This window comes from Molothrus ater, chromosome 8, assembly GCF_012460135.2.
Source record: "Molothrus ater isolate BHLD 08-10-18 breed brown headed cowbird chromosome 8, BPBGC_Mater_1.1, whole genome shotgun sequence".
In the NCBI taxonomy this organism is placed as follows: domain Eukaryota; kingdom Metazoa; phylum Chordata; class Aves; order Passeriformes; family Icteridae; genus Molothrus; species Molothrus ater.
Genome location: NC_050485.2, coordinates 8,199,108 through 8,226,668, shown reverse-complemented (window position 1 = coordinate 8,226,668; position 27,561 = coordinate 8,199,108). Strand labels below are relative to the sequence as shown.

Genomic DNA, 27,561 nt, shown 5'->3' with positions numbered 1-27,561 from the left:
TATACACACATATTTTATATTCTTACAACCCCCAGCTCCTGAAGGTTTCAAGTCTGAAGGGCCATGTGTATATATGCATTATAAAGAGATGATAATTGACTGAGACAAGGCTTCCTTACTGGCTGTATGATAAATAAATGGGCAAGATATCTTTCATTGAAATCTTGCATGTGTGCAGAGAATATGGTTTAGCCAAGCACCAACTGGCAACCCCCCTCAAGCTGTCCTGTCTCTGGCTATTTCCTGCAGGGGCGGTGTGAGGCTGCCTGTGCTATCCCAGGAATTTGGGGGGCTTACCCCTGTGGGGCTTGGAGGGGCAGATTGAAAAATACTTGGTTGTGCTTCCCATGGGTCAGGCACCCTGCATGTTGGGGCTCCTATTTCTCCATGGGGCTTCCAGTAGACTCTTTTGGTTTATTTTACCATGGAGGAGAAGGTTTGGTGGGCAAGAAGGGAAGGGGTTTTGAAGGGGAAAGACAGTCAAAATTCACCATACAATAGACAAATCTTCATAAAGGTTCGTCTGCCTGCTCATTCTTTTCTCTCTTTCTCTCCCTGTCTCCCTCTTATGCTGTCATGTTCACTCTCACTCTCTGCAGGACGTACGCTGTTGTAGGGCTAAAGGTCTCCTTTTGTCAGGCTAAGGTCAAGTCCCTGGTTGGCAGAGGGCAGCCCTTCATACGGGCCTGTCCACGGCGTACTGGCAAGGGCTCAGGTTGGAGGCTGCAGTCTGCACCGCTGGGTAGGTGAAGTTGGCGTGCTGCTTGGCCTTCAGCCGCAGGCTGGCCAGGCTGGAGTTGCACGTGTCCCTGTACATGTAGGGGCTGGCTGTGGAGGCGTAAGGACAGGCACTGGAGGAGACAGCGGAGTTGAGGCTCGGGCTGTTCAGATTATTGATGTTTCCCAGGTTGTTGAGGCTTGGGGCCGGTACCCCGGTCACAGCAGTAGGGACCATGGATGAAGGCATGGTCATTGAGGTGATGGAGCTGGGTGGGGAGAACATGGGCTGGGAGGAGAGGGGACTGACGTTCATGGAGTTGAAGAATGGAAAGCTCTTGGCCGAGAGCGGACTGCTGGCAAGCCCCTTGGTGGCCCAGTTGTTGTAGGAATAGCTGGAATACATGTCATCGTAAGGCTGCATCAGTCCATTGAACTGGGCTCCAAAGCTGTTCTTGCACAATTCGGCCTGTTGGTTCCTCTCTCGTTTCCTCCACTTAGCTCTGCGGTTTTTGAACCAGACCTGCAAGAGAGAGAGGGGGAGGGCATGGGAATTGCTCTGGCTGGCCTTGAAAGGGGCCTTGCCCTGGTTTCTTTGCCCTGCAAGACAAGAGCTGTTGAAGAGCTGGCGATGCTCCCAAGGAGATGGGAGGCTGAGCATCAGGAAAGAGCTGCAGCAAGATGTCTGGGCTTCAGGGTCATCTCCCAGCAGGAATCACCAGGTGGTCCTCAGTCAACCAACAGAAACCCAAACAACTGCCATTTCACAGCACACAGAATGACCCACCTCAATCAACAAACAGAAGCCCTTTATACAGAAAAAAGAGGAAAACACTTGCTGTATTTCCAAGAGACCACGGGTAGGAGGAGGGATTGGGATTGTTTGACTTGGGAGCAAAGTATTTGAGGGATGTGGCTTGAAAACTGCTGAACAAAGGAAATAACTTATCTTCTTTTGACTTTGCCTCAGGACTGGCTTGGAGTGGGATGTTATAGGCCTGTCTTCTAAAAGGAAAATCTGTTAGTGTTAGAGGGGCTCAAACAATATAACTTCCTAGAGCATGGAAGCTGCTGGAAGGCTATTCATGATGCTGCTAACTCATTTCTAGTAGCAGAGAGAAGCTCTCACTCCAGCTGGAGCCCTGCCACATCATGCCTGTGACTGCACATTGATTTGGGAACCCAAAAGAGTGCCCTCCAGCAAGGGTAAGGCTGGGAAGTGATGGTACTGCAAGGAAAGGGTCTGCTGGGTCGAGGTAGCCAGCTGGTAGGGCTCTGTAGGGCAGAGCCTGGGCTTTGAATCTACCTGTATAATTGCAAGGTGGCCCTGGATGGAGAAGGCATCACCAGCATAGGGTTTGTGTGTGGCAAGATGTGTCAAATCTCAAGGGCAGACCCTAGTGAGGTGTTTCCAAGACAGGGAAATTTTCCAGTGCTCCTAATTCCTTGCTTGGTTTGGGGACACCTTGGTCATGTATCACAGCAGGCTTCTTCCCCACAAGCTCAGGCCCAGGAAGGTGGAAAGGCTGCAGTCCTACCCGGACTCGTGCCTCTGTCAAGTTGGTCCAGACTGCAATCTCCTCCCTGGTGCTCATGTCTGGATAACGGTTTCTCTGGAAAGTGGCTTCCAGCTCTTGCAGCTGCTGGCTGGTGAAGTGCGTCCTCTGCCTCCGCTGCTTCTTTTTGAGCGAGCCATCTTCAGGGTTGGAGTCATCCGTCTGGTTCTGCTGGGACTTCTCAGTGTCTGTGTGAGAAACAGAAAGACGGGGAGATCCCCTGAGTTGACTTGAGGGCTTGGATGCACTTGGGGAGCCTATTCTTGGGGCAACCAGTGCATGCTCAGTGAGGTCCCCTTCCACTGCAGCCACCAGGAGTGGTCCCATCTCCCTCCCTTGTCCTTGCAAGCAGGCATCCACCCAGCACCAAAACCAATGCCCCTCTCATGTAGCACAGCTTGCCTTTGTTTAACTGCCATAACAGATGTTAGCTTCCAAGTGACCAGATTTAGATTTTCCAAACTTCCAATATTTGGGTTTCATTTACAGTTCACATGGGAGATAGTGGCAGAGTTTATCCAGATCAGAAGGTTCTTGCTCTGCTTAAAACTCTATGCCTAAGGTGTCCTTTAGAAAAACGGAACAGGAATTGACACTTAGGACACAGCAAAAGATCCAGTCATATCCCTCATGGACAAGGGATGGGAAAAGGCAAATTGCAAATTGATAGCAAGCTGAGGCTCTTCAATTAATTAAACCTGAGGAGCACAAATTTTCATTCCCCTTCTTGCTCCTTTACATTCTTACTTAGCTGCATATGTTTTGATTTTTAAGAATACGGAAAGGCCTCTCTTAGACCTTACCATGAAGTACTCCAGCATCTCCCTCTCTTTCTGCCCCTGCCCTCCTCCTGATCCACATATCCCTCTCCTGGAGGCAGTGTCTTTTGTTTCACTGCCCATTAAAGTCTCAAAACTCTCCAGTGTTCACACTGATATCTCACTGAAATGTACAGCTCAGCCTCCTTCTGGGCATCAAGTCCATGTCTACATGCTGAGCTTTTGGCTGCTGTGGGTGGAGGTGGGCAGCCAGCTGCTTCCTTGTGCCACAGCTCTTTTTGGGGGCTGTGCAAATACAAGCAGGCAAAATGCAAATAGGGGCAGAATGCAAATATAAATATCTCCCCTTTAGTTGTCCTCCATAGAATGCCCAACTGCTCAAATGTGGCACTTTCTTTTATGATGGAAGAAAGCTATTGCTTGTGTTTAATTCTGCTGGGAATCAAGACAAGTCACCATAGAGGAAAATTATTCAAATGAAAATAAATAATTTCTGATGTTCAACTCCTTCTTCTGATCTAGAAGCTGGGTGAAGCATTTCCAAATGAAAATCAGGTCTTCAGCAAGGAGAAAAAGTGTTCTTTTACAATGGGAAATAGTCCACTAAGCTAAATAGAAATTTTTGCAAATAGCTCCCAAACTGTTCCACTTAGAAGAAGAACCTTTAAAAAAATCCTGGCATCACTCTGCTAAAATTGAAATTTTTGTTTGGTTGCAGTTCTCTGAGTAGAAGCTAGTTCAAAAGGCTTCAAAGTCCAGAAAAATCTCAGTGTGAAGGTGTCTGGTACAGCCCCTTAATGAGTAGGGAGACAAGGAGACAGCAGCCTGGAATACAGTTGAGTCAGTGAAAAAAGGGATTCCATCCATTCCAAATGGATGTGCTCTGGAATAATAGGCTCTGTCTTTTCCATTTAGTTTTTATAGGGCATGTGAGAGGCCTAAAAGAACCTGAGGCCCCACAGAGACTGCTGCAGGACAGTTCTGTGCCAAGAGTAGGTGCTTCAGCGGGCCCCAGACCTGGAAGATGCTCCTGTCTCAGGAACCTGGTGCCACTACCCTCTTCCTATGACAGTCTGTTAATTCAGAAATATTTTCTGGAAAGCTCTCCTGGTACTTGCCTTTCTTCAAAGGGAGCAATGATGGAATTGCAGAGAACATTTCCAGGAGAAGTGCTCGCTCTCCAGGGAGGAAACCCTGGGTGTGGTCAGTGGCTTGCTCCCCACCAGCCACCTCTGCTTCTGTAGCACATCTGATGCTATCCATCAGCAGGAATGTGAATGCAAGGACAGTGAGATGGCCATTGCTTACAGCAGCAGGTTATAAGTTGGTTCTTCTGAGCAGGAAGGTGCTATGTCCTGTTCTCAGCATCAGGGTCAGTTTGTGTTTCCATCCAGGGTGTACCTGTACAAGAACTTTCCCAACTCACTCTTGAAACAAAGCCATAGGAATTGAAAAGTGGAATGAAAGAGCCTGGTTGTGGCCTTGTGGTACTCTTCTAATTTTCATGAGCATCTTTGTTTGTGGATCCCATATTCAGCAGAACTCTTGGAAGCATGCTCTTAATGTGGATTTTTTTTAGTGGCTCTTGCCAAGAAGATTAATCTGATTTCTCTAGCTCAGTGCTCTAAACCAGTATTGGATGCTGGTTTAGTGCAGATTCCTGCACTATTTATCTCCAAAGGAGATTGAACAGGGAGTGATGCCACCCATCTGAGCTAGTTATTAGGAATGGCTCAATACAGATGAACAAGCAACATTTGGTTTGTTTGTTCATCTGCTGAGCCTGGGTTAATTGGAGCCTGATGCATACAGGGGATGTGTTCTCACCAAAGTCCCTGACAAATATTCATTTCTGAAGGGGTTGCTGTGAAGTAGGAGGCTGTGACCTTATCGGGAGCTCCTGCCCAGGACTGCCCTTCTTCACTTAGGAAGAAATTATACCAAGAGGGAAAGAAAATGGAATGAAGGTACCACTGGTGTATGGGCTACATCTGGGTGAAAGAGATCACAGTGTATCTTGTTTGGTATTTGTCTTCTCAACACCCTCTGGTATACCTACTTTCCATAAATCTTAAGTCTGAGGAGAAGTAGGAATCCCAACTGTGAGCCTTGAAAAATCTCTGCAGTTCAACTTGGTGTTCTCTTTGTTTCCATACCTGCTAGCTGTGTTTCTTTCTGTCTGTTATCTCTTCTGCTTCTTCTATAAGCAGGGAATAAGTGTCCTCTGTAAAAGGTGCAGAGTTTTGACAGATTGCAGTGAGGACTGAAACTGTGGCAATACAGGGAAAGAAATGAGCCCAGAGAAAGGATGTGGGTGCCTTGAATCCATGCTGAGGAGCACAATATGGGGAGATGTGGGGCAGTTCTCTACCTCCCTCACTCTTCATCCTTGCTCCCCCCTGACCTGTGCTGCCTGATGAAACCTAACAGAAGGGGGTGTCACTAACCATGCCATACAACTGGAGGACATTTGAGATCCCTGAATGCTGAGCCTAGACAAGCAAGGTTTGTGTTCACTTCCTCAAGATCTCTTGTGTGGATGAATGAAGTAGGGCCCAGGAAAAATAGGGAGGCAGCTCCCTTGAGGGGAGTCACGAAGTGTCAGAAGTGCAGCTCTGCCCCTGTTCCAGGCAGACCTTGGTAGCCAGCTCTATTCTGCCTGACACTGCTGATGCATGGCTGCCATCAGCCTCTGCTGCAAAGGCACAAGCTGCACACAGGTAATGCTGGCAAGTCACCTCCCAGAACCATTTTATTTCTAGACTGCTTAAGACAGTGGGGAGTGATGTAGCCAGGCATCCAACACTTATTGTCACCCCAAAATAGGTCATGGAATATATCCTGTACATGTTCGCCCACTCGGTGAAACGACTGTGGCCATAGCTGGAATTAGCTGCTCATGCCTAATGGAAAGAAAAGTCAGTGCCTAAATTGGCACTTCTACAGCATGCCAGGGTGGGCTCAATAGGGAAGGCCACTTGAATGGAGACACTGCCATGCATCCAAAGCAGCTGACGAGGAGCCACTGAGCTTGGGGATGTGCCCAACTAAGGTACGTGTGCAGTGGGGAATTTGTCGGGCAGATTCTCTGACTCTAGTTATCCCAGTGTAACTCCCTTCATGATACTTTCTCTGGGGAATTTTAATCTGCATCATTATCCTTATTAGCTTTTGCATGCGGGTGAGCCTGGAGGCTTTACACGGCGAGCAGCGGGCTGTCCCCGGTCCTCACTCCCTCCTGCTGGCACTGGCAGAAACAGCTTTGCATCCTGACAGATCCCGAATAACAAGGGATGGAGTGGTAATCGGACAGATGTAAAATCCAGAGGAAACCATAGCATTTGGTAGCTGATTTCTGAACAGGTGTGGATGGTGATGTTCCTTATTCAGAGCCTGATAAAGAATTCAGCAGGCTTGGGGTTGGTTCAGCCTTTGGGAATGGTCAGAGGCACCTCTGTGGGAGAGCAGCGAGGCACAGGTGAGGAGACTTTTTCAGTTAAAGCAGGAGCAAGACAGTGCTTCCTTTTCATCTTAATGCATGAACCTGGAAAGTTGAGCCTAAGGCTTACCTTTTCCATGGAATGTTTAAACCCAAATAATTTAAACAGAGGTTAAAAAAAAAAAGAACAGTTTAAAATTAGGTGTAGACTTCTGCACCTTGGATCCTGTTTAGCCAAATACAATAAAATCTTGATTGGGCTGTGACCTGACTTGCCTGGCTCTGGCCTGCCATGGGCTGTGCCCTTGTGAGCAGCAGCTTCCTACAGCTAGGGCCACATGACCCCACCACTGGGATGATGTTCTCAGCCTCCCAACAGCTGTCATTGCAATATGGACCCTTATGCCTTTCCTCTGCTTGTTGGCACCGCCATGCTGCTATGGCATTTTTCTGGCTCCCAGTACAAAGGGAAGCTGTGCCTCTAGGAGCACTGCAAGCCACTGGCCACCCAGATCCATGAGCAAGGATGAGTCAGGGTTTTTCTTGTATCTTGGGCCTTGCACTCACCACTGTGGTCCTGCCCTTTGCAGCTGTGCTCATGTTGAGGAGTTCCAGAGTCTGAGAGAGACAAGGCTGGGCTGCGAGCCTCCGTGTCTGCCAGCAGGTTGAAATCCATGGGGCAGGGATGGGTGGTGGAGAAGGAGGAATCTGAAAAATAGTAGTCACAGGGTGATCAGAGAGATCAATTGTGTGTGTGACCTCTCCTCACCACCTCCAGCAGGGACTTGCCTTGAGGAAAGGTCTAGGAAAAGGAAAGGATCACTGTGTGATCCTTGGACACCTTTGAGTTTCTTGGCTGGAAAATGGACATACTGGGCTTTCAGCTGAGCCTCCCTATCAATCAAAGATTATCTAGTGACACTTCTATTTGCAGCCTTCAGAGAAAGAGCCTCCAATTTATAGGTGACATTCAGACTGAAATAGCAACGCCGGGAGCATGCTGTGTAATGGAGATCTTAGGAAGTGGTTCTGGGCCAGCCAAGGGCTGTTAGCACCTTCCCCAGTCATCCCACCGCTCCCATCCTCCCTGCCCAGCTTCCCTCCTCTTTCTCCCTTGTTTCTCCACAAGCTGGCCAAGCCTAAGTAAAGCTGTTCAGAGAGCACTACATGCACACATCCCAAAAGAAAACCATTCTTGTGCCTGGCACTGATAGGAAGGCACATCAGCCTGCAGAGCCATTTCTACAAGCAGAGATCCAGGCAGTGCAAGCGGACTCCTTTGGGATACATAAGGATCTCTGAAACCTGAATTAACATGGGAATCACATTTCACACGCTTAGGGGCCTGGGAATGAGTGGTCCTGGCTGTAGCAGGAGCTTGCTTCCAGCCTGAGATCATCCTGACTGGAGGCTTCCCATGTCTCCTCAAGAGACTGGCCTGTGCTGGTGGGCCTTCTTCCCTGGCTGAAAGCATCCCAACTGGGAAGTTGTCAGTGCTGCTCCCTACAACTGCAGGAACCACTGTGACTCTTCTGCCACCTCTTTCCACACCTCTCTGTGCCAAGATCAATTCTTTTCATCATTCACTTCCTTATGGACCCTGCACCCTCCACCTGTATTTCCTAAAGGAGCTCAGCTGAGAGCACCACTTATTCTGGACCACACTGGATGCTCATGAAGAGGCAGGCATGAGGCAGTAAGTGTTCCAAGCCTGGCTACCTCTCCTTGGAGAGGTGAGTTGGCCCTCTGTTAGCCCCTAACTGAATTTTGGATCATGACCCAGCAAAACACAGGATGTTTCACTGCCACCAGTGCACAGTTTATGAAGGCTGTATCGATTTGAGGGGGCCACAGCAGCTTCTGAAACTTTAGCCACTCCCAGCTGATACCTCACCTTCCAGCTAGGGATCCTTTTTCTCTAGGACACAACAACTGATACATTGTGCCAGGATCTGGGACCCCTGGGTTTAGGGAAGTTTGGACCAGGGGTTTGGAACTTTCAAACTTTAGGTGGAGATCAGTTTTAAAGAGTTCCTGGGTGGTGAAGGATTGCCCAGCCCCTCAAATCCATGTGTGTCAGGGAGGGAACGTGCTGAAGACAGTCTGGACTGTGTTAGTTTTTAGACATGTAAACAAGAGATTAATCACATAGCTGTTGCACCTCATTTGGACGTGGATGACAGTGACTAAGAATGTATTTTCAGAGCTGTCTAAAGCCTCCTTTAGTCAATTTGCACAAGGCTGCTGCCAGGGCCCAGGGCTGAATCCCATATCTGCAGCGTACTTTCCAGGCTGCTATGAGAGAGAAAGGAGCCATTTCTAATGGTTATCTGGCTGGCTTCTGCAGCAGATCTCGCTCACAAAACCCCGGCAGTTTTCCTTGCTCTTCACTTGGCTTGACCTCCATTCACTGCCTGAGAGGTCCGCCGCCTCTCCCAGGTACTGGTGGGTCAGTCTCAACACCAACCTCAGTCAGTGCTCTCTGGAAGGAGCACATAACAAACCAGGACCTGGTTCTGGTTTCCCAGACCTTTGCCTTGCTCTGGGCTTCTCGTCTCCTGTGGGAGAGAAGTGGCAGGACTCTGGCTTTGCCATGAGGCTGGTTTCCATTTCCACTTCATGGCAAGCCTGACCTTTGATGTCTGCTGGCTGTGTTAAGCTCCTGCCAGCAGCCAGGCACAGCCCTGTTGCATTCTGCAGTGTGTACATACATGAAGTGATGTGACAGGGGCTGTGTTTTCTTTAATACCTTTGCATGGAGTAGGGGAGTCCATCTGCTGCTGATATTGCCATGGCTTTTAGCATTACTCTCAGAATTATGCAGAAACGCGCAGTGAATTAATTCCACGGATTAAGTCTTGATTAAGATGTGTGTCACTTTGCTGTCTCAGAATTTATTAAGAGCCCTTCTTGAGTCTGCAGCAGATGGAATTTCTGCCCAATGTTTGTAGATGATAATTTCCCCTCTTCTATAGCCATTTGCATATGATTGCATCTGTCAAGCACAATTTCCTCTCTTCTAGAGCTTGACACTGTACTGGACGATTTAAGGAGGAATTCAGATCCTTGCCTTGCTGTAACTCAAGGACAGTGTCCTCCTGTGCAGGCTCCTGTTTGCTCTTTTTTCCACATCTTGCATGGCTTTCATCTGTACAAACTAGAATGAAGACAAGAAGACCAGGGAGGAGTATCTTACAGAGACAAGGTCCCACAGGTTTAAGTGACAACACAAGGCACAAGGTTCAGGAGAACCTAGTCCTAGTATTGAAAATTTATGCCCCATCCTGGGCTGCACCAATGCAGTGGTTGCAAAGTTCATCCAAGCTGCTGGACACAACATAGCATGCTTAGCCTGCCTCCGAGATACAGTGGGCACTTAGATTAAAACTGGTTATGAAGGGTGGCCAGTACTGGGACTTGTGGCTGAGCACAAGTTTGCTTTGTGAACTGAATTTGAAAGCAGGAGGATTTCAGAGAGAAGATGATGTATGTATACATGTAATTGCATAAACTACTGCATGTGCCATACGTGGTGACATCAAGGAATGCCTTCTCAATTTGCTCTGAGCAGGTCATGGAGAAGCAAAAGCAAGAGGAGAGAGGGATCTACTCAGCATGATTATAAAAGCAGGAAAAGTCTGCAATGGTAACAGCACGTGAGGTCTGTACCAATGTATTTACCCAAAGGCAACCCCATGCCAACTGACACAAAAGACTGTAAGGTATTCTTCTAGATTATACAGCCCTTTTGGATTTAAAAAAAGATGCTTTCATCCACATTGGGTAGATCTTGCTGTAGGCAGAGATATTTAAAAAGTCAACGATAAACCTTCATGGCATTTCTACTAAGTTGTTTGCCCAGTCTCAAGGAATGAAATTGGCAATTCAAAAGTATTTTTAAATAAAATCAAATTTACCATCTTCATCTGACTCTTCATCACACTTTCTTTTGACATAAAAGAACAGTTTCTTTAGTGACAGCTCTGTACTAGCAACATGCAGCCAGGCTTCTCAGAGGCTTCAGTTTTGTAAAACTAGTCATGGCTCCCAGTCTGCTCCAGCACCAGTAACTCCTTCCATTGATGTGTTATTGCCCCTGAGATAAAGGCTCCCAAACCTGTAACAAACACATCTCTTCTTCCAGTCACTGCCCATGTGAACATGCTGGGGCCACCTGTACAAGACCCTCCAGCCAGACAGGGAATTGCCATCCCTTCTCCATGGGCATGGTGGAGGGCAGGGGAAGAGCAATCCTGGCTCTAGGCCTTTTCTCTTTTCAAATGTACCCCCTTTCTGTTTCTGTGTCAGCTCCCAACTGCTCAAGCCAGGGACATTTAGGCAGTAGGAGGAGGACACTCCTTTGTGAGGAGGGCAACCTTGTTTACCTGAAAACGGGAACAAGGGTCCCTGTGAGCCGTCTCCTGGTTCTCTGTAACACACTGCTCCATCACCTGGGAGCAAAGAGGATTTTGCTTGGGTGTTTTTTTCTTTGAAGGGCTGGGAAGGAAACATAGAGTCTGACTTCAAGCAAAGTAAGGTTAATTATAGGAGTGACTTTTGTGATATGGGTCTTGCCCATTGAGAGCTGCCAGAGACTGACTAGTGTGTGCTGCTCAACTCTCTGCATTGCCTGCAGGCTTCCTGTTGGACCTGCTTTTGGCAAGTTGATCTGGAGGTGAAAAGCTGTCTCTTGCATTGTTTTGATGTTATTTGACTTCCCATGGGCATGCAGGGGTGCTTTAGCAAGGACCTGATGCTTCAGGTTGCAAGATAGCAGCACAATGACCACTGATGACCCAAGGATATGAAGGAAGCCCTAAGCTGGCCTCTCTCAAGCAGATCAGCACAGCCCTGTGGATCTGTGAGTTTCCTGCCTCCAGCCAGGGCCAGAGTAGCTGAATCTTCTGCTTGGAATTGCTGATCTCCACAAAGAGTTCAGGGTTACCCCTCAGGCTGAAAGGTGCTCTGCAATCATTTGGGGGGAAGTCCCCTTTCATTCTTGCATCCCCTGAGGTGAAGATATGATGTTACACTAGATTCTTAGGGTCAGAGCTGTCTCTTCCTGCTCCATCAATCGCAGAAGTCAAACTACTGCTGATTGCTTCACTCCTCCCATGCTCATGTTCCCTCTGTGCTGGCTTACTTTTAGGAGAGACAAACATTTGGGCTTCTATTTAAATGTGCATTTTCAGGAAGATGATCTGCCTCTGTACTTTGGTCCTTGTGAGGGGCTGAGCCAAGGTAGAACACGCCCTGCCTGTCCCTCTACTCCTTGTCAAAGAGGAAGTGATTGAGAGTGTGCCTGTTCTCTTGAGGAAGAGCATTTTGTTCTCTGCATACATGTGTTTGTTCAGGCAATGGTGCTATCAGAGTGCCTGTGGGCTGCAATTAAAAGTACCACATGAGCACAGCACATGAATTGTGCAGCAACCAAGAGTCAGATTCTCTTTGCTGACCAACACAAGTGCTGCCTGTGAGGGGCTTTCCCCACTGCTAGAAAGCAAGAAGGATGGGGTGCAAAATGAGTTAATATTTGTTTCCTTGAGACTATAGAAATATAACTATGGGGAGACCAAGGTCACCCACTGCTAAACATCTCAGTGTAGCTTTAAATCTCTAATCTTAATGGAATTGCAGCAGGAACCAAGAGCAACCATTAATCACTGGAAGATAAACAGCAGCAGCCAAGTGGTGACCCGGAGTGCAGGGCCATTATGGGACAGGAGAGCAAGCTGCCTGCCTCCAAAAACATCAGGCTGTACACAGCCTCAGGCTGCCTGAGCAGTGGTTTCGGGTGCACACTCACAAGTGGATCATTGACCTCCAGCAAGGGCTGAGTCACAGGTTATAATAAACTTTATTTCTCGTTTTAGTCCCTAGAGCTGGGCACTAACCCCTGAGCTCCTGAGGGGTGGCTTGGCAGTGGTGTGTGCTGCTTTGAAGAACATGGTGTAGGGGTTTTATTTCTCTCATCAGTAGGAATTGCCAAAGCTCCCTGAGGCACTTAGTGGCTTTGTTGTCAGAGCAAGTTGTCTGGCACTGCCCCACACATGGATTGGGCCACAGAGCACTGAGAGGTGTGCATGGTGCCATGGAACTGCAGTAGCCCAGGCTCTTGCTGCCAGGCTTCCTGGCCACAGCTGGCAGCAAGGACCTGAGAGCTGGCAGCTCTCTGACGAGGGGGTCCAGGTTATTTCTCTGTTTGTGCATGGCTCTAAGGAGAAGTTCCCAATAATGTGAGGTGGGAAGAGAGTGAGAAGGTAAGGTGTTGCCACTGACTTGTCTTATGATGTAAGGTAAAACTATTTGACTGTTCTGGGGTTGTATCCTTCATCTCAGAAATCACATAAATGAGCATATCTGAGCTGGTGGAGGTAATGAAGCAAAATTCTTTTAAGTGCTTTCAGATCCTCAGACAAGAGGTGCTAGGGAAATGCCCAACCATGCTGGACACTGCCTAATGCATTTCCTGGGGACCGGAGCAGCCTGCAAGATGGGATCAGACCACTTGCTTCCCTCATATTGACATGAACCTCCAGCTGCAGAGGAGGATGAGGCTGAAACCTCTGCTCTGGGTGGTAGAGGGTTAATAAACTGCCTGTATTCCAGAGGATTATCACAATGGAAATGTCCCAAGGATTGACAGCTCCATACCCATGTCCACAGCAAAAAAAGCCCACAATGGAATGTGTCCTGTTCGCTTATTTGATGGGCTGCACTGTGCCCCTGTGCTGTGGAAGCGCCCTGATGTCACCATGCCCCACACACAGTGCATCGTTCCCCACAACAGGTGTATCTGCAATCCCCCAGACTGCTACAGGCCCTGCCAAGCTGAAGCATTGGCTTCTGCAGAGGCAGGGTAATGTGCCTGGGCTTGGCTCAAAGCAAGTTCTTTACTATAGTAAAGAAAGGTAAAGTAAAGGTCTAAAATCTTTAGACCTCAGTGCTACCCTTAGCATACCTGGATGGTTTCTGAAATGGCACACAAAATTTGGAAACAAATTGCTAATCTTAGCACAAAAGAAAAGCCCTGCCAGACTTTCTGCAATGTTGGTTTTTTTTCCCTCTAAACTAAACATTCATAGTTCTTGCATTCTTGTGAGCATTGTGCTTCAGGTCTCACTGTGTCCAGCCCTGTTTCCAGTGTCCCTTGGACGCTATGCCTCAGTGGGGTGTTTGGCACCTTGGATCTATCGACCAGGACTGGGATTTTCATTCTGACAGACTGTGCACTTATATTAATAAGGCTACGCTTTGTCATGGCTTACTTTGTTTGTTACGCATCTGGAACAAAATAAATCAGCAAAAACTCAGTTTTGCCCAAACAATTTTCACTTGCAAGAAGTTGCTGGCATGGTGTGGATCCACCATGCAGGAGTGCTAGGAGTGAGAGCAAGGTCTGCAGTTATAGGAGAAGAAAAGTCCTTTAGGGAAATTAATCCCTTTGTTTTGGGGAAGGGAGAAAAAAAGGCTGATTTCAGTAAGAAATTCTGCCTGGGAAAATCTTGCAACTGATATAAAGGATCTGCTAAAGTGGAGTGCCAGCACTGGCCTGGCTGGAACATACTCACTCTGTTCATCCCCACCTGTCCTTGCCCACTCCTGCAGCCCTGTCAAGCTGGCTGCAAAGCAACTCGTGCCACTACTGAGGGATCCGCCTGCATCTGCAGGAGAGAAATAGCTGCACAGGCACAGTGAACAAGGGATCAGGATCTGCTCTTGTGGAGCCAGGAGCAAGAGGAGACAGTTGCAAGCCAGGATCCTGGGCAGGAACAAGAGGGGCAGGCAGCCTGTCTGCAGCTCAGCTGAACACACGCTGCTCATGCAGCAGCAAAGGCCACCAGGGCCTGGCATCAGCAGATTGGTATGTGTTGCTGTATTTAGTTGGGCAATTGTATAAATTTACTAATTATTCTGGCAGTCAAGGGAAACTGGCCTGATTCCTACGGGGGCTGTGCTTGCAGAAGCGGGGCTGGGTCATTTCTGTATCTCTGTGGCTGTAAAGTTGGCTCATTTTAGGGAGGCCCAGATAGCTCTGTGGCTCCAGCTGCTGTTAGGAGATTTGTATGCAGATGAAGGGCAGTGGCTAAATCAGATGTTATCGAAGATGTAAATGATTCTCACAATTAGTAAACACGCTCAAGAAAGTTCGTCATCAAGTGGGTAATGCAGGGGGTTGAAGGTTGGGATGGATGCCCTGCCACCAGCGTGTCACACCACAATGGCTGTCTGACCTCCATGCACTGTAGGGCTGCCAGTGTCTGCCATCCATCACCACTTCTGGAAATCCTTTCTGGAGAACTTCAACTTGATCATAAACATTTGTTCTATGACAGAACTCAGCAAAACCAGCAGCTAGAAATAAGCTTTTTTGGGGGGAGGGGTGGTACTAGATCGTTGTTTTAAAACGACCTGTCAGAGCTCAGCAGGTTGCAGAGTGGCAAAGGGAAAAGGGGTAACTGCCAGAAATTCTGTGATGGCCCCACCAACCACCATGGCCAATGAGCAGCTATATTGGTTAAGGAAACAAGAGCCCAGAAACTGCTGGCTTGCTCTGAGGGATGTGTTGTCTCAGGGCAAACCGGCAGTGCTGGAGGGAGTCAACATCTGCTGTGCTTGGCTGTAAAGTTTCCTGATGATTTTTCTTTTTTTTACCCCCAAGTAATTTGTATTTAAATTTTGTTTAAAGCTCTCTGGCAAGAAGATCCTTGTAGAATGAAGACTGCCGTGAGTAGAACAAGTGGATGATCTCAGCTCAGAGTACCCCTCCCCTCTTCCTTGCGATACTGCAGCTGGTAGGGCTGGGGCAGGAGAAGGGTGGCTCCGGGAGGGATGCTGGAGCTTGCTCCCTCTCCACGCTCCATCTTTATGGACCTTGCAACATGCCCTGAAGGTCAGCCTGTTTACCCAGACACTGTTTGAAGGGGCCGAGGGAGACAATTAGCAAACACTGCCGGGGCCGATCCCGCAGTGCCTCGCACGAGGCCTGTGCCGGCGGGATCGGGCCCGCGGACCACCCGGCTTACCCTGCCGTGCACCGGCCGCGAACGCCGCGCGTCTCGGGGCCGAGGAGGAGGAAGGGCGGGCGCGTAAACAGGGAGGGCTAGCAGCCCTTCTCCTCGAGCCTCTCGCCCAGAGGCCCCACTCGAGGCCGTGGCAAAATGTCTCACGTCCCTAAATCCAGGGCCCAATAGTTGCTGCTAAAGCAAAACCAAGAGGTTTCACTTTGGGAATCCTGAAATGTGGGAGTGTGCTGCCTAAGGACTGTACATGAAGTCTGCTTTTTTTTTTTTTTCCCTCCACCCCTACTCCTCCTTCCACCCCCCCCAACCCTCACCCCCCCTTTCCCCCGCCAAATCCTCAGTTTTTCCATCTGCTCGAGGCCGCATCCCATGCGGAGCCCTGGGAGGTAGGCAGTTTGGGTGGGTAGGAGAGGAAGCTGCAGAGCCCTAATTACTCAGCCAGTCTGGCCCTCGGGCGATCCCATCAAAGCGACTCGGAGAGAAAAGGGATGGGGCAGAAGGATGTGAGCCATCTCACAACGCTGCTGCCGGTCACACCACGTCCCGTCCGCGGATGAGCCTGCTCCGGGGACGGGACTGTACAGCCAAAAATGCCCATGCCTGCCCAGACCCTGTCACCCTGAGAGCAGCCTCTGCTGCAGCTCCAGGGCCAGGGAATAGCTTTCCAGCCTCCCACCCTGGTCTGCGACTCGGGCATATCTGAGTTCAGGCTGTTAAAACCCACCCAACGCAAAGTAAGCTGTGAAACCCTTTTAAATGGGATAAGAAAGTCCATATTTTTCATCACTTTGGTATTTTTTTCTGCTTAGGTATGGATTCATACAGAGGCTGACCTTTATAGCTCAATTAATTTACCTTAACAATCTTTTTTTTTTTTTTAAATTATCCTAGTACATCCAGTCCTCTAAAAAGTCCTATTTATTTTATTTTGGAAGAAAACCTCCATGCATTTATTTTTTAAAACAACAGCCTTGAAATAAATGCAAACAAAAAAAAACCCCAAACCTAACTCACAGAACTGGAAGTTGGGATATTGTGGCACCAAAAATAAAACTGATGGAACAAATAGGGAATTTCATGTGGTTTTCATTGTCAAGTCTAAGCTCAGAAACAAACAGGAAATAAAAATGGCTAAAACAAAAGAGATTTCTTTTAAACTGTGTTCAAATCTAAGTGGGGAGCTGCTTTATGTGGGAGGGATTCTATGTTTATTTGCTTTTCAAAAAAAGGAGTAAATAAAAACGTCCACACACAGACAGGTCAACTTGATTTACCGTTAAATCCTCATGTTTCACAATGGTCATTTATAATCAGCTTTTAAAAAAGAAAATTAGATTCATATAAATGGCAGCATTGCAAAGGAGAGAAAAGGCAATGGGGGGGGTGGGAAGGCTGCTTCTGTTTTAAATAAGGTTGAGGGGATGGAATGGAAAGAGAGAGGTGGAAGTAACTGCGAACTTCTAGTCATTTGTTTCATTCCATCTTTGTACTTTTTCAGTTTTTGCAGAGAGCTCGGCAGGTGCTGAGCATTCCAGCCTGTACCACACCATTGAAGCTTCCCAAGTAGCAATTTAATGTAGGTATTTGAAAAGAATCACCTATAGGATCAGCGCTGTGTGATTCAGAGTGACATATGTGCTATATCCTCCCAACAGAAGTATTTCTTAGGCTCTCAGATTTGGAATTGTGAACTTGTTTGATAGGGGTTTACAAACAGGTGTCTCGATCACAGTGATCTGTGATCTCCGATGGTGATTTTTAGGGGTTAATTTAGTGCACACAGGACCCAGCTCCTCCAAGCTGGGGATGTGCTAAGATGCCTGGTAACTGCAGCCCCATTAATGCATCTCAGAAGATTTTGAATAGCTGAAAAATCAGAGGAACAAAATTAATATCAGTTTCTGCAAATCCAGCTCAGGTTTCCCTTCTCTTTTGCACTATTCAAAAGGCTGTAAATGTTTATTTTCTGGTGGAGCTGTGGTTTAGGAGATAGCAAAGAGCATCAGATTGAGGGTCAAGGGACAGAGGCTGTATTTCTGACTCAGATCAGGAAATTCTGCCAGAGCTCTCCTCTGCTCAACAGGGATATTTCCCTTCATGCTAAAGCATCCAGAGACCTACATATAGAAAAGCTAGGAGTCTCCTGAGGAGAGAGATCATAAGGTTCAGCTCTTCAGAAATGAGTGTTCCAAAGATGAACTTACACCCTGCAAATCAGTGGTAAATTTCCTGTTTATGGGTAGAGGATTGGCTCTCTTCCTGAATCTGCTTGGTAATACTCTGACACTGACGGGAAGAGAAGAGAGGGACATCCCTTGCTCACTCCACACCTCTTTTTAAAGCCTAGTAACAGAAATGTTTCTTATCTTCTGCCCAGCTAGATCTCCTAGGTCTTCCCTGAAAAAAAAATTTCTAATATTTAATTTTTTTTGCTGAAACTCAACAGATCTATTGCTAACCATCCCACAGGAATTGCTCTGGCTAGGCTGCCACACCTGTCCTCTTCTGGGGTCAGAGGGAGATGAGGATTCAAGCAAATCCTTTCCCACAGAAGTTACCCCCCCCTCTTTACTGAGTCTGGCCCGGTCCCTTGTGCTGCCAAGCTTCCAGGATCAGCCTGTGGACTCCCTTAAATGCCCCAAGGAAGCCCAGAGCTAATAACCAGCTTCATTCAATTCCCAGTCACATTATTATCCAATCTGCCAGAGGCATTAATATTCAGAGGTGAGGCGGGAGGAGGGCAGGGGTGCTGGTGAGGGGGAGCAGCACACAAAGAAGAGGAAGGGAAGTGTGGCGGACCGGCCTCAGAAATATTCCTTCTCCAGCCGTCCGAAACCCCAGCCTATTTCAGCCGGGTGTTGACAATAGAAGGCTTTTCCAACAGCCTCAGCACGAACTTTAATACCAGCTGGTAGAGACTGTTCCCCAGCCAATAGCAAATGCCCAGCCTTGGCACAGCCTAAAACCCACCAGCCCCAGTGGCCCACAGCAAGAGGGGGAGCTTTGCCCCCTCTGCCATCAGGCCCTAAGTAAATAGCAATCTCCCATTTTTAAACAGCCAGATAAATAGCTGAGCCTGCTCAGAGACACCACAGCCTCCTATTTCTGACCCTCCTCCCTCCATGGCACCACAGTCTCATCCCATTGCCTTCCTGATGCAAAGCACACAGCTTGAAACCAGCAGTTCTCCCCATCTGGGACTTTGTTCCCAGACCCAGGTACCTCCCCTGTCCCCAAGGCCAGGGCACATGTGCCAGGTCACGAGACAGACCTCATGTCCCCTGCTCATCTCATCTTCCTTTTGGAGCGGTCTCCTAGATCAGGTTTCTGGCTTTTTCTTTTTGGCAGTCTCCAAAGTCAGCCTCACCTCTCAATCTCAAGGTTTTGGGTAGCATCTGACAGAGAGAAGATACAAGGGGTTTTTTTGCCAGCTCTCCATAGGGAACATTAACCAATACTTTTGCAATCCAGTCACAATTTGCCGATCTAATAATTGTCTGAATTAAGCCCTTATAGAAACATAATAGATATTAATTGAGGCTTGCAACAGTTTCTCTGACAAAGATTAATATTGGTTTTTAAACCAGTGCCTTGGACAGGAATATAGGTGAGCTTACATGGGCAGAATCTGGGCTGCAGGTCAGGCAAATCCAGGAACTACAATAACAGCAGGAAAACCACCGCCCTTGCCCAGACCCCTCTCCAGGCTGGCATGGAAAGACATCTCTCTGTGAGGTTCCTTATGAGGAGTACTGCGCATGGTGTGACAATTTGCTAATGAAAAATAATAATTAAAAAAAAATTAAAATCAAACTCTGCTCTTCAGCAGACATTTGTGAAAACTGAAAGCAGCTACCATGATTGGACATTCCCTCCAGAGCCAGAAGGCAGCCTTTTGTCCCTCACAAAAGCCTGCACAAACACCTATCCACTTCAGCTCATCGGCAGGCTGAGGGGCTTGGATGTGGTGCAGGGAGCCAGGGAGACACTGATCCCCTCACTGAAAAGGTCGTCCTTTGGAAGATGGGACAGGAACAGAGGTGAGTCTGTTCTGAGTCTCTGTCTCTGAAAGACACCTTCCTTAGCAGTTGCTTCTAGCATCTCCCGAAATTGCAGATGGGAGAGAGCCATTTCATCCCTAGCATCCAGGCCACGAGCCATGTGTGGAAGACCCACAAGTTTGTCTGGGGGACGCCAAATTTCTCTCTTTGCTTTCGGCACTGGGCTCCACTTAGAAAGTGGACGGGTCATGCTCCCATGAGCTGGAAGTCTGCTTCCCTCCCAGGTGAAAGAACGGGAAGGACATGAGGGATAAGTTTTGATTTCTGCACTGCCAGCTCGAAGCATCAGAGGGGTGCGGCGGCCGAGGGCTCACCTCCAGGCTCTGCGGGGCACCGGCGTCCTGAAGCAGCGTTCCTCTGCGGCTCCCGTGCGGAGCCGAGCTCTACACCCGGTAACCCGGCGGGCCGGGCGGGGAAGGGGTGCGGAGCCCCGGGAGCTCCGGCCAAGAGACTGCTGCCCCGAGCTGCCTAACCCCAGCGGGACGGGGAGGGGAGAGGGGTGGGGGCTGCGGCAACCCCCGTCAGCGCCTCTGCAGGGTCCTGGCTCTGCCGGGGGTGGAATCCAGTCCCCTCCCCGCTCGTCCCCTCAGCTGTCCAGCCGCGGGGGCGCCGGGTGAACGGCCGACAGGTGTGCCCTGCTCGGCGGCACCGGGCCCGCCGCCCCCCTCCCTGAGCCCGCTCCAGCAGCTGCGGCGAAGCGCCAGCATCGGCCCCCGCCTCGGTCGCCCTCCCCCGCCGGAGCCGCGGCCAGCCGGGACGCACCCGTTCTTTACTCCCGCTCCGAGGAGGAGGTCGGGGGAAAGGACAAGGGGGTGCCGCACTGGCGGGCTGGCTCTTCCCCCGGAGCCGCACTCGTTGAGCGCGGAATAGACGGGGCAGCGGGCAGTACCGGGCTCCGCCAGGGGCCCGCTACAGTTGGCCGGCCTTCCCGGGCACTCAACGGGACGGAGGGACGCCGCTCTGCACCGTGCCCCCGGCGCCGGGGAAGCGGGAGAGCCCGTGCAAGCGCCCGGAGGCCCGACAGCCGGTTCTGCCCGCAGCGTCCCAGCGCCGGCCAGCCGCACTCCGGCAGGGAGGCTCGATGCTCCCGGCACAGTTGCCGCGGGGTCGGCACTCCCTCCCCGCAGCCCGACCAGGTCTATTATTCCCGGTCGGGTCCCTGGAATCCCGTCCGCCGGCGCGCCGCAGCCAGCGGCGTCCCGGGGCGGATTCGCTCCGTCCGCCGGGGCCGGCTCGCTTCTCCCCGGCGCTGCAGGGAGGTCGACTCTGCTGTAAACAGGAGCCAGCCCTTACATAAATATCATTTATCCAACTGTCCAAAAGCCGTCGGGCTGCCTTCCTTTTCCCCGGCCACATCTCCCCGCCTCTGCTCCCTGCGCCTTTCTGCCCCGGACCCTGCAGACAGCTGAGTCGCAGCCCGCAACGCCGTTATTTACAGCGAATCCCGGCTAATTTAAACAGCCCCCTGCCCCGCTCGTCCCAGTGGAAAATGACTAAGTTTAGCAACGGCGAGAGACTACAGCAGCGCTTGTCGGAGAGGGGCCCGCGTCGTCCCCGAGGGGACGGTCGGTGCTGCGGCACCCCGACGGCGGCGATTAGGGGGTTGCCGGGCCCTACAAGGGCAGAGCAGGGGAAGCACCGCGCCCCGCTGCCAGGCGGGCAGCGCTCCCGGCAGCGATAGGGGACAGTTCGGCCGCGCACAGCTCCGGGACCCCTTCTGGATGGCAGGGCAGGGCTCTATCAGCCCGCTCTCACCTGGTTGCCGCCCCTTGACCCACGGGAGGCGACGGAAAGCCGATCTCGCGCTGAACCGGGGCTGACCCCGTGCTGCCGAGCACAGCACGCCTAGCCACCCCGTCGGGGATGCTCTTACCCTGTGCCAGCATCGGAAAGGTTACGGCCGGCCGGGCTAGGATGAAGGGGCTCAGAGAGAAAGAAGTGGAGAAGGTCGCCCGGAAGGCCGGGGACGGAAAGGCACTTACAGTGGCTCCAGATGCGGGTTCGGCTGAGCGGACTTAATCCTGCGAGAGGAGCGAAGCTGACCGCCGCCCCGCGCCCCGGACTGCTCTGCCGCTGTCAGAAAGTAAATCCCCCCGGCTCCCCAGCCACTCTGCGCGTCGCTGCCGGCCCGCGGCTCACGGGGAGGGCGGAGGCGGAGGGCGCCGGCCGACTGCCTCCCATTCACCCTGGCCATTCACTTTATGGCGGGCGGCCGGCGCCCCCCGCCAGCTGCACCCGGCGCCCCGCTCCCGCCCGCCCCATTCCAGCTGCGCGCCCGCCGCCGCCCGCCCCGTCCAGCGCCGTCCGCCCCAGCGCCGCCCCCCGCCCGCGCCGCCCAATCGTATCGCGGCTCATTTACATACGGCGGCACCCCTGCTCTCCGATTGGCCGAGGAGGGCGGCAGGCCGCGCCGTCCCGCGCTGGCCCCGCCCCGTCCCGCGCGCCGCGCAGGGCGCGGAGGCACGTCCCGGGCGCGGAGCTCCGCGCTCCGGCAGCCCCGGTGCGTGGGCACGGTGCTCCTGACACACTGCTCAGCGTGCACACTGACACACTGCTATTGTCACCGCGCAAAGCCAGCCCCGGTGTGTGCACACCGATACACTGCCCTTGTCACCGCGCAAACTGCCTGCCTTGTTCAGTGCTTGGCCATCCCGCACCCTGGAGCCCGTGCTGAGCATCCGCTCCTCTCAGTACTGCCACGGCGAGCCAGTTCGGGTTTTGCAGTTCGAGCTCTCAGCCAGACAGAGGTTTTTTGGGGGAACCAAGTCCGTAGTCAGCTGGAAGCAGTTGGAACCGTTCCGCTGCACGATGGAGCAGCAGTTGCAGGGCATGCTTAATCCCAGGCTAGTTACCGCACGCACTGTTGCGGCTCTAGGCGGTACGGGGAAGCGCTTCTCTGTCAATACTGTGCCGCTCCTACCGGGACACGGAGGTTACCGGGTGTGTGACAAACACCACGCTCCAGCCACTGATGCGTCTTTTGGAGCCTAAATGCTGCTCGTAGTTTAGATTCCAGCCTGGCTTCTACTGAAGTTCACGGCAAAATCCCACTGCAGAAGTGTACTGCAGGGTGCGATCACTCCCTGAAATGTCCCCAAATCCTTGTACTTGCTACAGCAAGCCTTGAACGTGTTGGCACACACATTTTACTCCAACTAAACAGGTCCCCTCTCTCCCAATGCTTACAGGGAGAAGTTTGTAGAAGCCGGGCTTAGCCTCTCTGTCCTGCTCCGGGAGCCCAGGGGAGAAGTTTGTCCCTGTCAGGCTCTTCTGGAGTGCGATGTGTGATTCTACGGTCTGATTTTCTTGAGGTCATTCTCATGTCAACCTTCTCTCCAATTTATGATGTCAAAGGTCACCGTCAAGCTCTTCCACTGACATATTTTAAAGATTAGGAAATAATATTGTGAGAAGAGTAGTGAATTTTAACCCTGAATGATTTACCAGCCAAATTTAAGGAGCCTAATAAATGCATAACAAGACGTAAAGATACGCATGGAAAGACAAATGCACACGGAGCAACACAGGATGTAAAAAGAGGTTAAGCAGACCCAGGCATTATGGATTATTGCTCAAAAACATTCACTGACACGTTAATTCAGTACAAATACAGAGAGTTTAAAAGGAATCACAACATTGACATACTCGTGAGAAATTACTGTGGTTTTTTAGTGGTAGTAATCTGGGGCTTGTGTTTGCCTTACTACTCTTTTGCCTGCCAAAAATGACAGAAAGCTGGACCGCATCTGTTTCTAGCTCAGATTTTAATCCACCTCGGCATAGGTTTGTCTCCATTAGGAGAAGCAGACACAGTGTAACAGCACTAGCACTTTCCACAGGGCACTCTGTCTCTATCACAACATGCCACAGGCAAGTGGAAAACTGAGCATAAGGTCTGCAGCAACGAAGGGACCTTATTTTCAGCTGCCTCCCTCTCTCTCCAAACCTTTCACCTACAGTAGCCTGCAGCAAACACAGTTTGTGCTTAGACTTACAAGTAATAATAGCTATTTCTCTTGAGCACCACGTCCCAAGTTGGTTCCCTGCGGAGCACAGGGCCAAGACTGTTGTACTAGACCATCCAGGGACCTGCAGAAGGAGTTTGTCATCAAGGCATCCTCAATTCAACTGCTGGACTGACCCCTGAAGGGTGTCTTTGGGAGGGAGGCTCTAGTGCTTGTCGTTGAAATGTAGATCTTGTTGGTTAGTGCCAAGACCTCTTAGCTGTAGTGCATCTTGTCCTGCCAGCAGGAGACTTGATTTCTGGGGAAGAGAACAAGAGCTTCACATGGGTTCAGGAGACTGATGTTACTATTTTAAATAAAATAAAATAGAAAAGAAAAAAAATGTAAAAGCAAACTAAACCAAGAGTGACCCTGATTCATGTCTTGGCAGAGAGATGGGATATGATAAAGAAGGGAATTACTCAGCATCTTAGACACCCTTCCTTTTTCACCACCTGGGAAGAGTTTGTTCTCAGACAAGATCTGTCTCTGCCGCAGACAAACATGGTTCTCATGCTGGATGGGCTTACTGCTCTTGGAGAGTGGTGCAGTTGTTGATGATTATGGTTTCCATCTCTATGTCTTAACTGATCTTTTAGCCATGCTGGGTCCATGCCATGGATGGCAAATGCCTCAAAGATCAGGACTCAAGCTTGAATTTGGCTTGGCTTTCATGCCAGAAGTTGGCCTAGAGAGCAGAGGTAGGTTTGATGCACTCGTGGCAGCCAGGGCTGCCACTGCAGCATGCTCTTCTAGTTGGCATTTGACAATCACTGTGGGCTTCATGCCCAGGTGTATCACATAGCTGTAGTCTAGCCAAGAAGTGACAAAGATATGACTAACTGAGCCCAGCTTGCTCCTGCCAAAAAGGCATGGGTTGCCTTCGCCAAGAAGAGACAACGAAAACATCACACTGGGAAGTTCACTGGGGGAGCTTGATGTCACTGGGAAGTGCAGGAGTGTTCTGGAGACACAGGCTAAGTGGAACAGCTGGGAAGGTATTTTCGATTTAGGAATCTGCTCTGCAGGTTCAATACTGTACTTGGTATAGTTTGTACAGTTTTTAATAGTTTGTGTAGTGTCCAGAGAAGTGTTTTAATCCTTTTAATTGTTTCTGCAACAGCAGCTCTGCTGTTTCAGTTGTAGGTCCTGACTTGGATTCCAGATTGTGTCAGATGCCACACATCAGTTTTCCTTTGGAGATCCTTCAGCTGGCTTTGGGCTAATCTCTACCCGAGCTTGCTCTGGAAAGGAGAAGCTGCTTAGAAACACTGTGTTCTGCACATGATCAGTAGTGGTTTGGGGATGCTTAGCTCTAGGAAGAGTGGCTGCACATAGTTTCTAGCCATGACAACTGCTTGTACCTTCTGAGAAACTCCATCTTTCTGCTTTCTTTTCTAGAGACCTTACTAAGCCTCTGAGAAACAGCAAAAGCCTCCAAGAGGAGGGGAAGATCTCAGACTACCTAACCTGCTGGAAAATTTCTGTGTTACAAGTGCCCATGGGTCTGATATCTGGGCTCTGAAGATAACCATGAACTGATGATGCCTGAGCAAGAGTTAAGGACTATACAAGGCTGGTGCAGATTGCAGAGATGCAGGTGGTTGGCAGCATGGATTTCTGACAGTCTCACCAAAGGCAAGAAGTTGGTGTGATATGGAGACTGTGCTCTTTGCAATGGGCTGGCTGCTCAGGTGTCTCATGAAAGCAGGTGAGCTGACCAGGTAGCTGGGAAAGGCCTGAGGGGATGATTGTCAGTGAGTTTGGTGAGTTTGCATCCCTTCCATATGTTCCTTGTGGGCTAAGGAGGAATACTCAAGACAGAAGCTGCTGAAAAGTTGCATTTTTGCAGTGAAGATAAAGCTAAGCTTTCCAGATAGCAGGGGGATGTGCACAGACTACTTGTCTGATCTTTGGTTTCATTGTACCATGATATTGTGTGTAGGAACTAGTGCATTATCTTGGAAATACAGGGACAAGGGATTATCCTATGTCCTGGTCCTACACCTGGATCTTTTGGTGCAGAGTGCTCCCATTTGCCCACACGTGCCCATAGCTGTGCACCACTCACTTCAAACACTGCTGGATCATGCAGTCCAGGGAAGCCAGGTTTCCTCACTGCTGCCAGGCTGGAGATGTTGGTGCCACACTGTCCCATCAGCAGGATTTGTCGTGCAGCCAGGGTGGTGCTGGGCTGTCTGAGGGCTGACTAACGCAGTGCTGTAGTGTGTGAGAGGGAGCTCTCCTCCCCAGGCACTGTGGGGCCATACCACATTGTTTTTCTCTCCAGACAATGCAGTGCTGGATTGTAAGTAAAAATGCAAAGCACATTGCAATGTTTGCTCTTTATTAATGCACTAAGATGCATTTGGGTGAAGCAGAAGGCTCCTGCCTGGCTTGGTTTCAGGCTCCGTGACAGGCTTCCATAAATAACACCTTAGCAGGGTCCAATTCACCAGATGTGACTGGGTGGGAGCCTGAGCTACACAGTGGACATTGGAAGGGGCAAGAAGGCATAGAATGGGGTCCAGACCCTTTCTTGGCAGGCATGACAAAGCTGGACTGAGCTGCAAGGGGTACAGTGGCTAAGCCAGCACCTGAAATCCCCCTTCCAGAGCAGGGAGCAGATGGATGGAGTGGCAGATGAACTCCTGTGGATTTCAAAATGTCTGGCAAATACCACCAGGCTGTTAGTTAGCATCTGCTGGAGTGGGGCAAAAGGGAAGGAGAAAGCATTAGCAACTAATTTGCTTGTTCTGCAAACCTTCACTCGTTGCATTTGAAATCTGGGCTCGGTGAGTATTTGACTGTTTCCCAGCTGAGAAACTCGAGATAAACTGCATGGCTGCAGCAGAGGCTGGAGGAATAGCTCCTAGCTTCTGTGCCTATGGCTAGACCATTGGGGCATGCTCTTTCTTGCTTCACCTCTAGGTAATGTGGCTGCTTAATGCAATTACAGCTTAAACTTCCAAATCCAAATACTTCCTACATGCTGCCAGGTAAAGCCAGGCTGAAGAAGGTCCCCTGGCAGTGTCAGAGCTGGGAGGTAACAGCAGTTTCAATGTAAGGCACGTTGAATCTCGATCAGGCAATAGTCTGACAGCCACTGGTATGTGATGATACCTGGCCATTTTTTAGGGCAGCATTGAAGTCAGCCTCAGATTTATTATTTGGCTGGTCACCAGTGCTGTTGGATGTTCCCTTGAGCCTTTGTCTGAGAACTTTCCTCAGTCACACTGTGGTAGATGAAATTGTGATTAAAAGTGAATGAATACTTTTTGACCCTTTCACCTTTCTCTTGGCCCCAGTGATTTGTGATTTCCCTAAAGAGTGTAGGATTTTGGGGTAGCTGTTGCTTTGACAGTTCTAACATCTGCCTCAACCGATGCCCAGGCTGACCTGACTGAAGATCCTAGAGCTGTAAAACTGTAACACAGCTGCAAGAACCTTCTGTGCTCTGTCCCGAGTTCAAAGGGCAGAGGCTTAAACAAGTAGTCACCCCTGCAAATTACTGCCTTTAAGGCACACAGCATTGCTACTGGAGCATAGACATAGAAGGCACCTGAGAGGGAGGGAGCAGCACCAAGAACCCTTTTTGCCAAGTGCCGGATAGCCACAAGGCTGTGATTGTTCTTGCTGCAAAGAGCAGGCCAATAAAGCAGCCTCACAGAGCAGTTAAACTCCCTGGTGGTTTCTGTCTGCCAAGATCACTGTGCTGGATGAACTAAGGCTGCAGCCCGTGGCTTGTAGCCCAAGCTGAGCAAGCGATCAGCTGTGCCCAGGTCTGAGGGGAGTTCTGGGGAGCAGGACTGCGGAGAAAGGACAGGCGGCGTGCGCTCCTCCGGGCGCTGCCGTGCCTGGGTACCAGCTGCAAGAGGCTGTGGAACAAGCTGAGAATACTGGCGAAGCACGGCGGAAGGCCGCTGCTGCCCTCCGCGGGCTGTGCAGCCCCGGCGCCGTCACCCACTCCCTCACACCCTCC

General features: G+C 50.2%; 1 protein-coding gene across 1 annotated transcript; it reads right to left on the bottom strand.

The window, feature by feature from the left end:
• Positions 1–18: 18 nt before the first annotated feature.
• PITX3 (paired like homeodomain 3) lies at positions 19–21,607 on the bottom strand. Its single transcript, XM_036386007.2, has 4 exons — positions 21,558–21,607; positions 7,059–7,199; positions 2,256–2,461; positions 19–1,240 (listed from the first exon to the last, which is right to left on the bottom strand). The coding sequence occupies exons 2-4, from the start codon at positions 7,165–7,167 to the stop codon at positions 677–679; spliced, it is 879 nt and encodes a 292-aa protein (XP_036241900.1). The 5' UTR covers positions 7,168–7,199; positions 21,558–21,607; the 3' UTR covers positions 19–676.
• Between the last annotated feature and the right edge of the window lie 5,954 nt (positions 21,608–27,561).